Source organism: Notolepis coatsorum (genome assembly GCF_963971535.1).
Source record: "Notolepis coatsorum genome assembly, chromosome: 11".
In the NCBI taxonomy this organism is placed as follows: Eukaryota; Metazoa; Chordata; class Actinopteri; order Aulopiformes; family Paralepididae; genus Notolepis; species Notolepis coatsorum.
Window position 1 is genome coordinate 52,703,677 of NC_140175.1, and position 13,181 is coordinate 52,716,857.

A 13,181-nucleotide genomic window follows, 5' to 3' on the forward strand; every position below is an offset into this window, starting at 1 on the left:
AGTCATTCGCCTGATTACAGAACACCCCGAGCTAGCACTATACGTGCGTCGGGACACAACCACATCAATGAACAGGCTATTTAGACTTGTCATTGAATCCCCAAGGCGCCATGGGGAACGACAAGAGGGGTGTGATGCTTCCTAACTCCAACTCTTCTTAATAGAAAAGAAGGAAGCACCAACAGTATGTATCCCAGTCTACACAGCCGGGGGTAAAAATGTTTCACATGTTTACATCCCACCACCCTCCCATAGGGAGGAGACGGAAATCCCCAGAGAGACTTCCCACGCGAGCTGTACAGATTGAAAAGAATATATTGCACCTTGAGCCATGTAAAAGTTTGGTTTTAGGGCTCTCCGGGGAGGAGGCACTGAACCCATACACACTCAATAATCGAATTGAATCGAATACACACACAATAGAGTAGGACTCTTTCTTGAGGTTCCACTCACCTTGACAATCTGAGGAGGAGGCTCTGTACTCTGAGGAGGCTCCCTCACATGGAAGGAGAGTCCCAACTCACAGAAGGCCCGAATAGGAGCTTCGTGAGGAGGAGCCCTGACCACCCCCCGAAACAGATCCATCATATGGACCTGAACAGCACACGGAAGTCCTACCAACAGAGACGCGCACAGTGATGTACTCTATGGCGGGGGAATTTCTGCGGTGCACACGCCCAATATTCCAGGGCGTGGGACCAGGAAACCCCCCCCCCCCCCCCTCACCCTGTAACGTGCCGAACCGCAACGTGACAGGAACCTTGAAGGACAGGTGGGTTTACCCCTGACCAACAGAAAAAAGGGGGAGGAAAGGTTACCAGTTCACCCCTTTACGACCCCACACCCATGATACGATGTAATGACAAAAAGAGTATGACGCAGTCATAGTCAGCCCCATGAAGCGTCTAACAGCTTCACACAGCGCATGTGCCAACCTGCTATCCGATTTTTACTAAGGAAAAAACACAGAACAGAGAGGGCCCTCGCAAGAGCCCCGGTACCAGACTTACACATGTGCTTCTGTGGCCAGCCCAACCCAGTTGTAGGTCACACGACACACACAACCCATTATCACCTAAAAAAAATGGCAAAAACACTCTACAGAGGAACGCCGTTTTTCATAATGAGAGAATACACAATTCTCGATTAGTATCGGCCACAGGCCTTGCTAAGCACACACGAAAAAGTGACCAAACAATCTTTTCTGTAGGAAAATAAAGTTTCTCAAGCGGTTAGCACAACCCCAACAACTAAGCTAAGGGTTACATCGTATCCCTACCACACAGTGACACAATAAAGTGTAACAACATGTCTGAGAGGAGGATGAAGAAGTCCCCAGGGAACCGGGGGGAAACACAACCCTCCTACTTTACCCTTAATACGGCCAGTTAAACAGGTAAACCTGTTAATATGTGAACACACTGTTCATTGTCATTACAGGCTGAGAAAAGAATCATTCTTTACTCATATGTCACTAAGCATAGCTTTATAGGTTAGTTTAACCCCCTTAGTTGTGAGTACACGGTACATGAACACACAATGTGTCTCAACACAACAAACCAGATCATTTTCACATCTGTAACAATAACCCGATTTGCATGGAGACCAGTGACAAGACAATTCACACATAACTCGCGTCGTATCCTAAATGTAGTGCAGCAACACTCGTTTTGGAAAACATCGTTATTTACAAAACATTTAGAAGGGAAAGCAAGAAGAAGTGTTCAAGGTCTGGTCAGGACCTTGCCTACCGGGAGCGCAGATCAAGCGAATTGCAGTCTCTAACATGGCACCGAAGTAACACAGCCTCCTGTGTTTGACGACACGGGCAGCTCGCTGCTCCAACCCGCCGCTACGGTGCTCCTTGTTGACGCAGTCCTCGCCGGCCTGGCTCAGGGCAGGTTCGACGAACATCCTCTGTCAAAGATGACGTCGTAGTCAAGAGTGTTTAAAACATGTTATAGTCACAGCACGTTCAACAGTGTAGCATTAAGCTAACGGCCGCTCTCGGCCGATAGCAGCAAGCTAACGTTACCTAGCCTAGTGACACAACAGGCTTGGTAAACACAGCGAGCTAGCGCCGCAGCTAACAGCTGACTGGCTAACACAGTAGGCCACAACTAGCATGCAAGCTAAGCAGCTATCACCTGAACTTGTACACAATGATATAACAAGCCACACTCAGACATGCCGCCGTTCTGAAACCCTCCTCACTGTTTAAAAGAGAAGAGAAACGAGATGTTAACACAGTTTACAACAGTGATTTTTACCAACATCCGACGGAGCCAGCACAAATCCCATCTGGGCTGTAGCTGACTTGAACACGGATCTTCCGATAACGAACAGCCATGCCCATATTTCCTCGTGAGGGTATACTCTCATTTGTATATGAAAGACGGGGCCTACACGGTGACAGAGAAAAATCCACTCTTCCAGAGAACACAGGGAGCACCAGTGTTACTGGTCGTGGCCCACTAGTTGACTATAATGGGCTTCAGACCAAGGTCCTCCGCCGTCGCCTAAGAGGCTGAACAAAGGACCCTAATCTGGGGCCGGTTTTCGTAAACATTGTCAGCTAGCCCCCATAGCACTAACAGACAAGTGAAGCTCGCAAGCAAACATTACTCACCAACCTGGAACCCACCGCTTCTCACAACAGCGGCGCGTCCTACAGTCCAGCTGTATCGCTGGAGGGTTTCACCCCAACCAGCCGCAGCAAGGAAGACTGTAGTTGGGAGGCATGTAGCGGCGTGCTCCCAATACGAAAACCGGTGGAGGTTTTTAGAATGATCACCATCTTCCAGACACTCCAGTGACGAAGACAATATCGCCGTATTTTCTCGAAAATAGTGAGAGAGAAAATAAAGATATGATGTCAACGTATCTCTTGTTTTCCAACTCTTCTCCTACCATCACATCACGTCAAGTGGGGATCTACCGAGGCACTACCTTGTGGTGAAAGCGAGAAGGAGGCGAGTATGTGGCCCCACCCCTGCTTATGTAGGTAAGCTGATAGGGGTGTGGTCAGACAAATATTGGGATATAAAGGTACATTGTGGTCTTTATTCAGTGCGCGTGCACGTGTGCGAGGACAGTGCATGAGTGACGCCGAGCGGAGCCACTATGTATACAGAACAGTCTGTAGTGTGGTAGTGAAAGGTTAACCGTCTGTAGGGGGTGGGTGGGTGGGAGAAAAAATATACATACGGTGGGGAGAAAATATATACATACGGTGGGGAGGAGACTGTCTATTTGGGGGGGGGGTTAACCTTCTGTAGTGTGGTAGTGAAAGGTTAACCATCTGTAGTGTGGTTGTGAAAGGTTAACCTTCTGTAGTGTGGTAGTGAAAGGTTAACCTTCTGTAGTGTGGTAGTGAAAGGTTAACCGTCTGAAGTGTGGTAGTGAAAGGAAAACACTACACTCGTGAGGTCTACACCTTGCCTTTTGTAGCTCATGATGTGACACATTACAGGAAGTGAGGACTTGGTTAGTCTCCTTTTTTAAATGTCTCTGGTTGCGATTACCTGGATGGGTGATGTCATCCCAACTATACTGTTCATGCTGTTGCTATAGTAACCCAGGATGTATTCCCCAGCATCTCTCGGTAATTCCTCCTCTGGAAACGTCACCTGAGAGGAGACAGACAGATAAAACCATTACAACTGACCTGACCAGGTGTTTAAAAAGTAAATATCCATCCACACAAGTAATTTAAGCTTGTATTCTGTATCAGAATCTTGTTTTTCTTGAAACCAGAGGAAAGAAAATCTGCTAATGTGATAATTTCACTTAAATCACTTAAATGTACATAGAATCTTTACACAAGTGACAATATGACTTGAAATGTATAATGTACACCACTCCACGTGTTTCATGATATTGATATACTTGCTGGTTTTTCTATGTACTACTATAGGATAGGAGGAGTAGTAGGAGTCTGCCATGTTTATGGGCCCAGTCCATTGTGGAGCTTGACACAAAGTTATGAGAGGACATACAGTATATGCGTGCCTGGATTACTCACCGGGCATACCAAATGGACTATCAGGGGCCCAAGACCACAAAAGGCCCGAGAGCACCAGGATTTTATGTATATTAATTGCATAATTTCATAAATTTCAAGTGGAATATGTGCCCATGCAAGCATGATTTTAATTGAAAGGGGCCCGAGCATATCGTTTAAAAGGGCCTCAATTTTGCCAGATATCTTTTACCAAAAGGCCCTGGAAATGAGTAAGGTGTCCCCAGACCCCCCTAGTTATGTCTGGGAACGTTCTTGCCCAGGGGCCCCTTGTAGCCTAACGCAACCACAACAGTATGTGACAGAATATGTTTCTGCCTACCTGTGTCATATGTTCTTTGGCCCATATGTAAGCCTCATAGTCCTTGTAGTGTCTGAACCCAGTCTATGGAGGGAAAAACACTGATTAAACAACCAACTAATGATTATGAACAGGCAATAAAACGATAGGTTATGTATATAACCTAGTTATATGAGTATTGGCTGAGCGTCCCGCTCAAGCCTATTGAGATACCCCTTATCTCCTGTACCTACTGTACTCCACCACGAAACAACTTATGCACCCACACCTGACCGGGTCCCGCCCCTATGGAGGTGTAGCCTATAAGACCATGGTCCTGGTCACCAAACACCCTTCCTCGCCAAAATCCCGTTCCAGTAAAAGATCCCTCAAAAGGGAACTCAGGGCCGCTTAGAGCGGGACGCTCAGCCAATACTCATATAACTAGGTTATATACATAACCTATCGTTATATTTCGTATGGCTTATCACGTCCCGCTCAAGCCTATTTAGATATGGGTTAGAGCGGACGCGAGACCCGACAGATGTACCCCCTGAGGACCCGTAAGCCCACATCAAGGGGTGCGGGGAGCCCTGTCACCCCATCCTTCCTAACGAAGGGGGGGCGCAGTCAACTCCACCTGAGTGCGAACAAGAGGGAACTAGAACCCCTTGAACACACAGCACAGGCAGAACCACGTGTGACCTAACACACTGTGGCCCATACCCACACACTCCTGCTACCCTACCAAAGGACGGGAAGCAGGAAAGGCCACAGACCCCAGAACCGCCTGGGAGACAGAACCCCCGGTCATGTCCATGAGGTAAAACCTTACAAAGGGGCCCGGGGAGGACCATGAAGCTGCAGCACAGATGTCCTCCACCGAGGCCCCACCCAGGAGAGCGGCAGAGGCAGCCACCCCACGAGTGGAGTGCGCCCTGATGCCCCCAGGGGGATCCTGCCCAGCCAATGTGCAGCAGAGGGCAATGCCCTCGCACAACCAATGGGACAGGCGCTGTTTCAACAGTGCCTTACCGGCACGAGAACCACCGTAACAGACAAAAAGCTGATCGGTACCCCTGAGGTCCTGAGTACGGCTGAGGTAAATCCCCAAAGCACGGACCGGACATGACAGGTGAAGGCCTGCATCTAACTCACTAGTGTGAGGAGGAGGACGAAACGCCTGAACCACAATATCCCGGGAGCGGAAGGAACTCCGGATATTCTTAGGCATGAAAGCAGGATTAGGTCGCAGAGTGGCACCGCAATCGGCCCGAAAAGACAGGCACTCTGGACGTACCGAGAGAGCACAGAGCTCACCCACGCGTTTAGCGGAAGTGACAGCCAGCAGGAACGCGGTCTTGAAAGACAGCCGTTCCAACGGCGCCTGCTCGAGCGGCTCAAGCGGGGCCAAGGACAACCGACCGAGGACTAATTGAAGATCCCAAGTCGGAGCCAAGGAGCGTTGCACCGGCTTAACGCGTCGAGCGCCAAGCAGGAAACGCTTCACAAGAGGGTGGCTGAACAAAACAGTCCCCTCAATTCCCTCATGATAGGAGGATATAGTCGCCGCATATACCCTCACCGTCGAAGCCGACAGTCTACCAAGAAGAGACTGGAGATAACTCAGAACAGCATCCAGGGGGCAGGAGACTGGGTCCCAGCCCCCCGCCTTACACCACTCTTGGAATGCACGCCATCTGCCCGCGTAAACCGCGACAGTGGAGGGAGCATGTGCACACCGGATGGTCTCAACCACCGAAGGGTCCATTCTCTCCAGCCTCACCCTCCCACCAGCCACACCAACAGCCGTTGGCCCAACATCGGAAACTGGAACAGTGACCCGTCGTGCTGTGAGAGGGCCGTCGCCGACCAAGGAATGACCCAAGGAGGAGCGACGAGAAGCTGGATCAAGACCGGGAACCACACTGACTTGCCCCGGTCCGGCGCGACCAGGATCACCGTCCTGCGCTCCCTCCGTATCTGCTCCAACAGCTGACTCAACAGCTGTACAGGAGGAAAGGCGTACAGAAGACCGGGCGGCCATGGAAAGGTCGAGAAGGCATCCACCCCCAAGGGGGGATGATCCGCTTGACTGAGCGAGAACCACAAGGGGCACTTGTGAGAGCGTCGGCACGCAAACAGATCTACCGAGGCCTCCCCGAACCGATCCCAGATCTGTCTGACTATGTCGGGCGGAGTTCCCACTTGTCGTAATGAGGACCGCCCCGAGACATCATATCCGCCCCCATATTCTCTGTACCAGGAATGTGGAGCGCCCTCAGACTGCGCAGCCTGCGGGATGCCCATAGCCAAAGTTCGACCGCCGCCCGGAGCAGGCGGATGGAACGAGTCCCACCCTGCCTGTTGATATACGCTGCTGCCGTCATACTGTCTGTCCTGACCAAAACGTGTTCGCCTACCACCAGGTGGTCGAACCGTTTGAGGACCAGGAGGACCGCCTTCAACTCCAACACATTGATATGCGGGGTAGCTGGGCCAGCATGACCCGTCCAGCTGCCCCCCACTGCGTGGGTCCGACACGTCCCTTCCCTAACCCGTGAGAGAGGCGTCGGTGAAGACCGTGACGTGTGAGCTCCTGCTGCCTATGGGGCCCCCAATGGTGAGGATACCCAGCCTCCTCCAGTGGGCGAGATCTCCCCATATCGACAAAGGAACCGTCAACCGTTTCCTTTTGTCCCTCACCGGATCTATTCTCATAGAGAGAAACCACTTCTGTATCCTCCTCATGAAGAGGAGGCCAAGAGGAACCACCGTGTGAGCAGATGCCATAATGCCTAGCAGACGCATCACTTGCAGCGCCGTGACCGGCCCTCCCAGACGGAAACCCCCGAGCGCGTGACGGAGAACCACCCGACGCTGCTCCGAGAGGGTTGCAATCATGGGCCTTGACCTCAACGTCAAGCCCAAGTACTCCACCTGTTGACTGGGAAGAGGGGTACTCTTCTTCCAATTCACAGCAAAACCCAGGCTGGTGAGGAATTCCACCACCAGCCTGGTATGAGACCTGGCAACCTCCTCCGAACGATTGAGGAGTAGAATGTCGTCGAGATAGAATAGAACTCGTAACCCCCGTAACGACGTAAGGGCTCCAGCGTAGTCGCCACTCACTTGGTGAATGTGCGGGGAGCCAGAGAATAACCGAACGGCATCCTCTGGTACTCGTACGCTACGCCCTGAAACAGGAACCGTAGGAATTTCCTGTGAGGAGGGTAAATGGGGATGTGAAAATACGCATCCTTCGGGTCTATGGAGGTGAACCAGTCTCCCCTCCTGACAGCAAGCAGAAGGAGTTTGACGGTCAACATTCTGAACGGTCTCGCTACAATCAACCGATTGAACGTGGACAGATCCAGTATAGGTCTGACCCCCCCTGTTTTCTTGGGTATCAGAAAATAACGGGAGTAGACGCCTGACATTGCGTCCTCTCTCGGAACCACAACGACGGCCTGCTTTGCCAACAGAGATTGGATCTCGTCAGCCAGGGCTGTCACTGCTTCTGACCCTGACAATAGGGTCGGCACCAAACCTGAGAACAGAGGGTGGGGTTGTGCGAACTGCAAAACAAGCCCCTCCCTCAACGTTCCCTCTATCCACCCATCCAGACGGCATTCCTGTCGCCATATGTGAAAATAATCCCACAGCGCACCCGCCGTCAACTGACGCTGGGCCGCAAGGAACAGTAGATAGTTGGCCCGGTCCCTCCCGCTGTGCGACACACCCAAGGGGGGACCCCGACAGAAAGGGCCGGTTTGATACTGGAGAAGCTGTCATCAAACTGGTTGACACACACCCCCCCCCTGAACACCCCTCTAGCGCATGCTGAGGAGTTGTTCCGCAGCTAGACACGCAAGGCATGAGGACCCCATGGGCTCCTACATGCCGAAGCCCTGCAGTGATATTGCTACCACCCAAATCACGCTCGCCTCTCCTTTGCAGACCACTGCCGCTGTGACGGGAGTGGGAGGCATCAGCGCGATACCCCGCCTGGCGAAGGCGAAGCCGGGGTAACCCTTGCTGTGCATTCAACAGAAGAGGCCTCGAGTCCCCCTGCTGACCACTGTAGCTAGTGGCAGCTGTAACACCAGGCTCATCCAACACACAACGTGTGGTGCAGGAACCACGCAACGGAACATTCTCACGGACAGACCCAGGCTCAGCCATCAACTGGGTGTCAGCCCCTGTCCCCATGAGAAGTGAAGAATGGGGCCGCATACGCTTCAAGGAAGGTTCGCGGCCCGCAGCCAAAGGAGAACAATCAGAGCCCCGCTTCCGTGGGTAACAGAGAGAGGATTGAACGGGGAGCGGGCTGCTCGCGGCAAAGTGACAACGGCTTGTTTTACCAAACTCGAATTCACCCAAAATGGCCGATCCCTCGGCCGCCAAGGCTGTCGGCCTTGTGGTACCCTGTTGACTCTCCACCCAGGGCACCACTGGCGGGGGAAACATGGCCGCCTGTCGAGGATCTCGCCACAGTCGTTGATGAGACCGTGCTCCCACCTCTGGCTGCACAGCGTGAGGCGGTGTAGGACCCAGATCAACAACCGCCTGCGCCTCCACAGAATGCCCAAAAAGACTCTGTGGAAAAGGGAGTCGTGAGGAGAGAAAACCTATCCTCTTCCCCAAGAGGAGATTGCTCCAACCAAACATGCCTAACAACCAACGTTGATAGCATCCTAATCATCCCCGCAATTATAGCTTGCGACTGAGTCAAGATCTCCATAACACCACAAACATGAACCATGTTTACAATGTCGGCTGGACCCAAAGTCCTACTACCCGACGCCAATGTGGATAGGAAACTAGCCAGCTGAGCCATAACACTGGCCGCCGCCAAATACCATCCTGTAGCAGTATACAACTCATCCGTCCATACTGCCACCCTCCGAGCCGATTCGCTATCAAGCATCGGCCGGGCGGGACGTCGTTCATCCCCGCCGGGGCACAGGAACAAAGCTACCTGGCTACTTAGCCACGGTACACCCGGCCTGCACCCTGTTGTTAGCCCGTTCACCTGTAAAAAAGGTAAATAGGACTCAGCGAAACCCCCCACATCAACCACCGACTGACCTTCATCAATGAAGCTGGTAAGAGGAGGGAAAAGCGGTATCCCGCGGCGGGGATTATTAGAAGAACGACCCATTTCAGCGTCAACGTTAGCATTAGCAGAAGTAGCAGTAGTAGCATTAACGTTAGCAGCATGCTCCAGGATTGCCAGGAAACCGTCCACTGCAGTGGAACGATCACCAAGCCGCCCCGGCCCTGGCGCCGAAACATACTCCACAGCATTACCAATACTGACATTGATGCCTAATGACACAGGCCTTACCTTTGTACAAGCCGACTTGATAGTCAAACCTTGTACGCTGCCCCTCGGTCTGCCGCCGTCAGCCGAGGAAACATCAGCACAGGCCCAATGTGTCGCTGAAACATGCTCCGAAGATGCCAGGGAAAAGCAAACCTCCGGTAAGCTTTCAACATTACGAACCTTCTCTAATCTTTTCATACTACTAGTTACATACGGTGCACAGCATCCAATATGATCGAACGAAAATAGAGGAAGGGTGTTTGGTGACCAGGACCATGGTCTTATAGGCTACGCCTCTATAGGGGCGGGACCCGGTCAGGTGTGGGTGCATAAGTTGTTTCGTGGTGGAGTACAGTAGGTACAGGAGATAAGGGGTATCTCAATAGGCTTGAGCGGGACGCGATAAGCCATACGAAATATAACTAGTGTTTCCTCAACTGGTCACAGCCAATTCAGTTGTAGACAGGCAAAAGAAAAGAGCTTTTCCACAACTAATTTACAGTGCGGCTTCAGAATCTCAGTTATTTATCGGCTAAAGTAGGCTAGTTGAAGACAAGCTGGCTACCTCCCAAAGCGGCTTGTAGAATTAACAGACTTTACCAACAGTAGTCAAAATTGGCAGTTGGCTGGTGGCTATAGGTTTAATTTCTAGCCCTGATTATTCATGTTGATATTGTACAACAAAGGCTGGTCATTTATCTGAAGCTTGATGAGCTCTTCTCAAGCTCGCCACCTGCATGACTTCCCCTCAATGAGGGTGACAGTACCTTGTATATGGCCACCCAGTCCCAGGAGCCGCGCTGGTAGGTGGAAGCCACAGTGAACCTGACTGTAGCATCAGAGACTTTACACCACTCACTGTTCACCTGCAGCACGACCAGGGGCATATCTATCTTAAAGGGGAACTAGGAGAGAGAGATACAAATATTTAATCGCATAATTGTCCATAGTTAACTGTCATTAATTAATTAAACATATTAATCTCACATTTTTCATCTATTCAAAATTGATCTTAAAAGGATATTCTTCAAATGTTTAATACTTGCTTTATGCAAATGTATGTTTATTAAATTAAATAAATAAACCAAAATGACAAATAATGTCCATAAAAACAATGGTACTCCATTTAAATATTTAATGTGCTGCAATCATAACATGGCAAAGCCCAATAGGCAACAACAGATGGCCATATTGACCTGCTAAATGTAATTAAATTACTCTTTAATATTCTCACACAATGTAGCATCCAACTCTACTCTTATAAAAGGTTCACTCAAACATCCCCTGTTTTTTTAAACATTAAAACCAAATGATAGACCTCAATGCATCGCATTGGTACATTGGTAAGCTAAATTTTTCATTACTCAAAGATCATTCCCTGGATTCCTTGCACTTCTAAAGCAAACCACACAATGTAATTGTGTCCAACCTCACATGGGGGAAAATAAAGGTTCACAAAAACAACCCCTTGTGCTAGGGCTGACCCCTATTAGTCGAATAGTCGACTAATCGACTATTTATCATTCTTTCCGAAAGAAAATAGGCCTAGAAGCGTAATGGCACGCATACCAGAGGCTAACTGCCTAAAAAAACAGGCACAGAGGCACTGAAAGAGGATTTCACCCATCTAATGAACACACTAGACTAGACAAATATCAGGATGTATCCATCAGTGGACCAATTGCATGCTTTTGCAGAGTACAAGAAGCCTTCCGTTGACTCCTTCAGACATTAAGCACCCCCCACAGCCCAAATGGAATGATAAAAAAAAAAATTATAATATACTTTTTTTTTTCAAAAAGAAATTCATAGTCGACTAATAGTCGACTATCGGCTAATTTCGGCCAATCATAGTCGACTATCCAAATCCTTAGTCTGGGACAGCCCTACCTTGTACTATGTGGAATCAAAACAGTGTCACAAATCCACCTGAATGGAGTCCAATGTTAATCTCTTGCCAACTAATTGCCTAATATGTTTGTACACAAACTATGGGCACATAAATAAATGCATATCATTTGTCAATAATAAAAGTTTACTCAGAAATGTTTGTCTGGTCTGTCTACCACCACAGAAACAGTGAGATTGAATCCAGCTGTGGTGCTTCCGGGTTGGCTGACCATCCATACTAACACAATTGGCAGTGTTAGAGGGTGGGTCCTGGTCGTTGTAAACAGCGACTCCTACAGTTCGGTCGGGGAGCCTGCACAGCAAGGGAAGGATCTAAGAGAGGTAGTGTGACCTTCCACACGTTACACTCTCCCAGTGAGAGTCCACGCTGCCAGGTGAAAAGAAGCGGTGGGCTGGGTACACATGTGTCGGAGGAAGCATGTGATAGTCTCCGCCCTCCCGGACCGACGGTAGGGGGTAGAGTGCGCAACGACCAGGACATTGGGATAAAAAAAAAAATGAAAAAAAAAATGCTTGTCTGAAGAAGTCTGTCACCAGTTTGTCATTTATATTTCTATATATGAACTGGTATGACAATACCATATTTTTTGGGGGGGTAATTTGCGCTATACGTCCAAAAGATTTGTGGCGTTAATACACATTTGCGTTAACGCGTTATTAACACGCTAACTTTGACAGCCCTAAAAAATATAGATGAGATGAGTAAGGTAATGATATCTGGAGGCAGAAACTATATGTTTATTATAAAACTTTCTGAAGGCAGAAACTACATGTTTTTTTTTCCATAATCCTTTTTATAATCCAGTATTGGATTGGTTGAGCTCTTGTCTGCACAAGCTGACTAAGGCTCACTGAAATCTACTTTGTGTGCACTGTGGATTACATTTCAGTGAGCCTCAGTCAGCTTGTACAGACAGGAGTTCAACCCCATTGACTTTGCATTAGTTTGTACTGCCAACTATCTGGAGCTAGTATAAGGAACAGCATGGATTGTGCTTAGAAAGGATTCTACCAATCAACATCATCATTGCTAAGTAAGAACACACCCAAAAAGAACACATCAACTAAACTAGCTAGTGACAGGGAGTCTGTCACTGAATAAGAATGGAGGTTGCAGCATGATAGAGCGGTTTTAAAGTTAAAAGTATATGCCAAATCTACAGTATGTGTCCAAAAAGGTACTAACTGCAAGTGTTAGATACATGCAGTGGAGTATAAACGTCCCTAACATGGAAATACTCATGTACAAAATAAGGTATGTACCTCAAATACAGTGTTTGAGTAAAAGTACTTAGTTACTCTGTCTACTGCTTTACAGTATGACAGAGGGAATGTTTCTCACCTGCAGTGAGAAGATGGCAGATACAGGCTTATGGTCACTGATAGTGTAGCCCATGTGACTGCGGTATTCATGCTGCGTCACTTTAGTTGCCCCGCCAAGCCATGAGGTCAGACCCCACTGGAGCGCGGCATTGTGGGTAGGCACATGTGAGCCGGTGCGACGGAGGCGCCAGAGGATCCGATCGGTCCAAGCTGGCTTCCTTTTCTTAGCACTGGCATGAGATGAAGGGTAAAAATAATATCACTGATAATACTGATAACCATCATCATCATCACCACCATCATCATCCTCATTAAAC

General features: G+C 49.3%; 1 protein-coding gene across 1 annotated transcript in view; it reads right to left on the bottom strand.

The window, feature by feature from the left end:
* Nucleotides 1-13,181, bottom strand: part of inpp5ja (inositol polyphosphate-5-phosphatase Ja) — a gene marked incomplete at both ends in the record, with an annotated part of 51,743 nt that overhangs the window by 4,267 nt on the left and 34,295 nt on the right. The window contains 4 exons of the mRNA XM_084324930.1: nucleotides 3,525-3,629; nucleotides 4,344-4,406; nucleotides 10,398-10,535; nucleotides 12,884-13,094. Coding sequence (XP_084181056.1) covers nucleotides 3,525-3,629; nucleotides 4,344-4,406; nucleotides 10,398-10,535; nucleotides 12,884-13,094 — 517 coding nt within the window. The remainder of the gene's footprint in view (nucleotides 1-3,524; nucleotides 3,630-4,343; nucleotides 4,407-10,397; nucleotides 10,536-12,883; nucleotides 13,095-13,181) is intronic.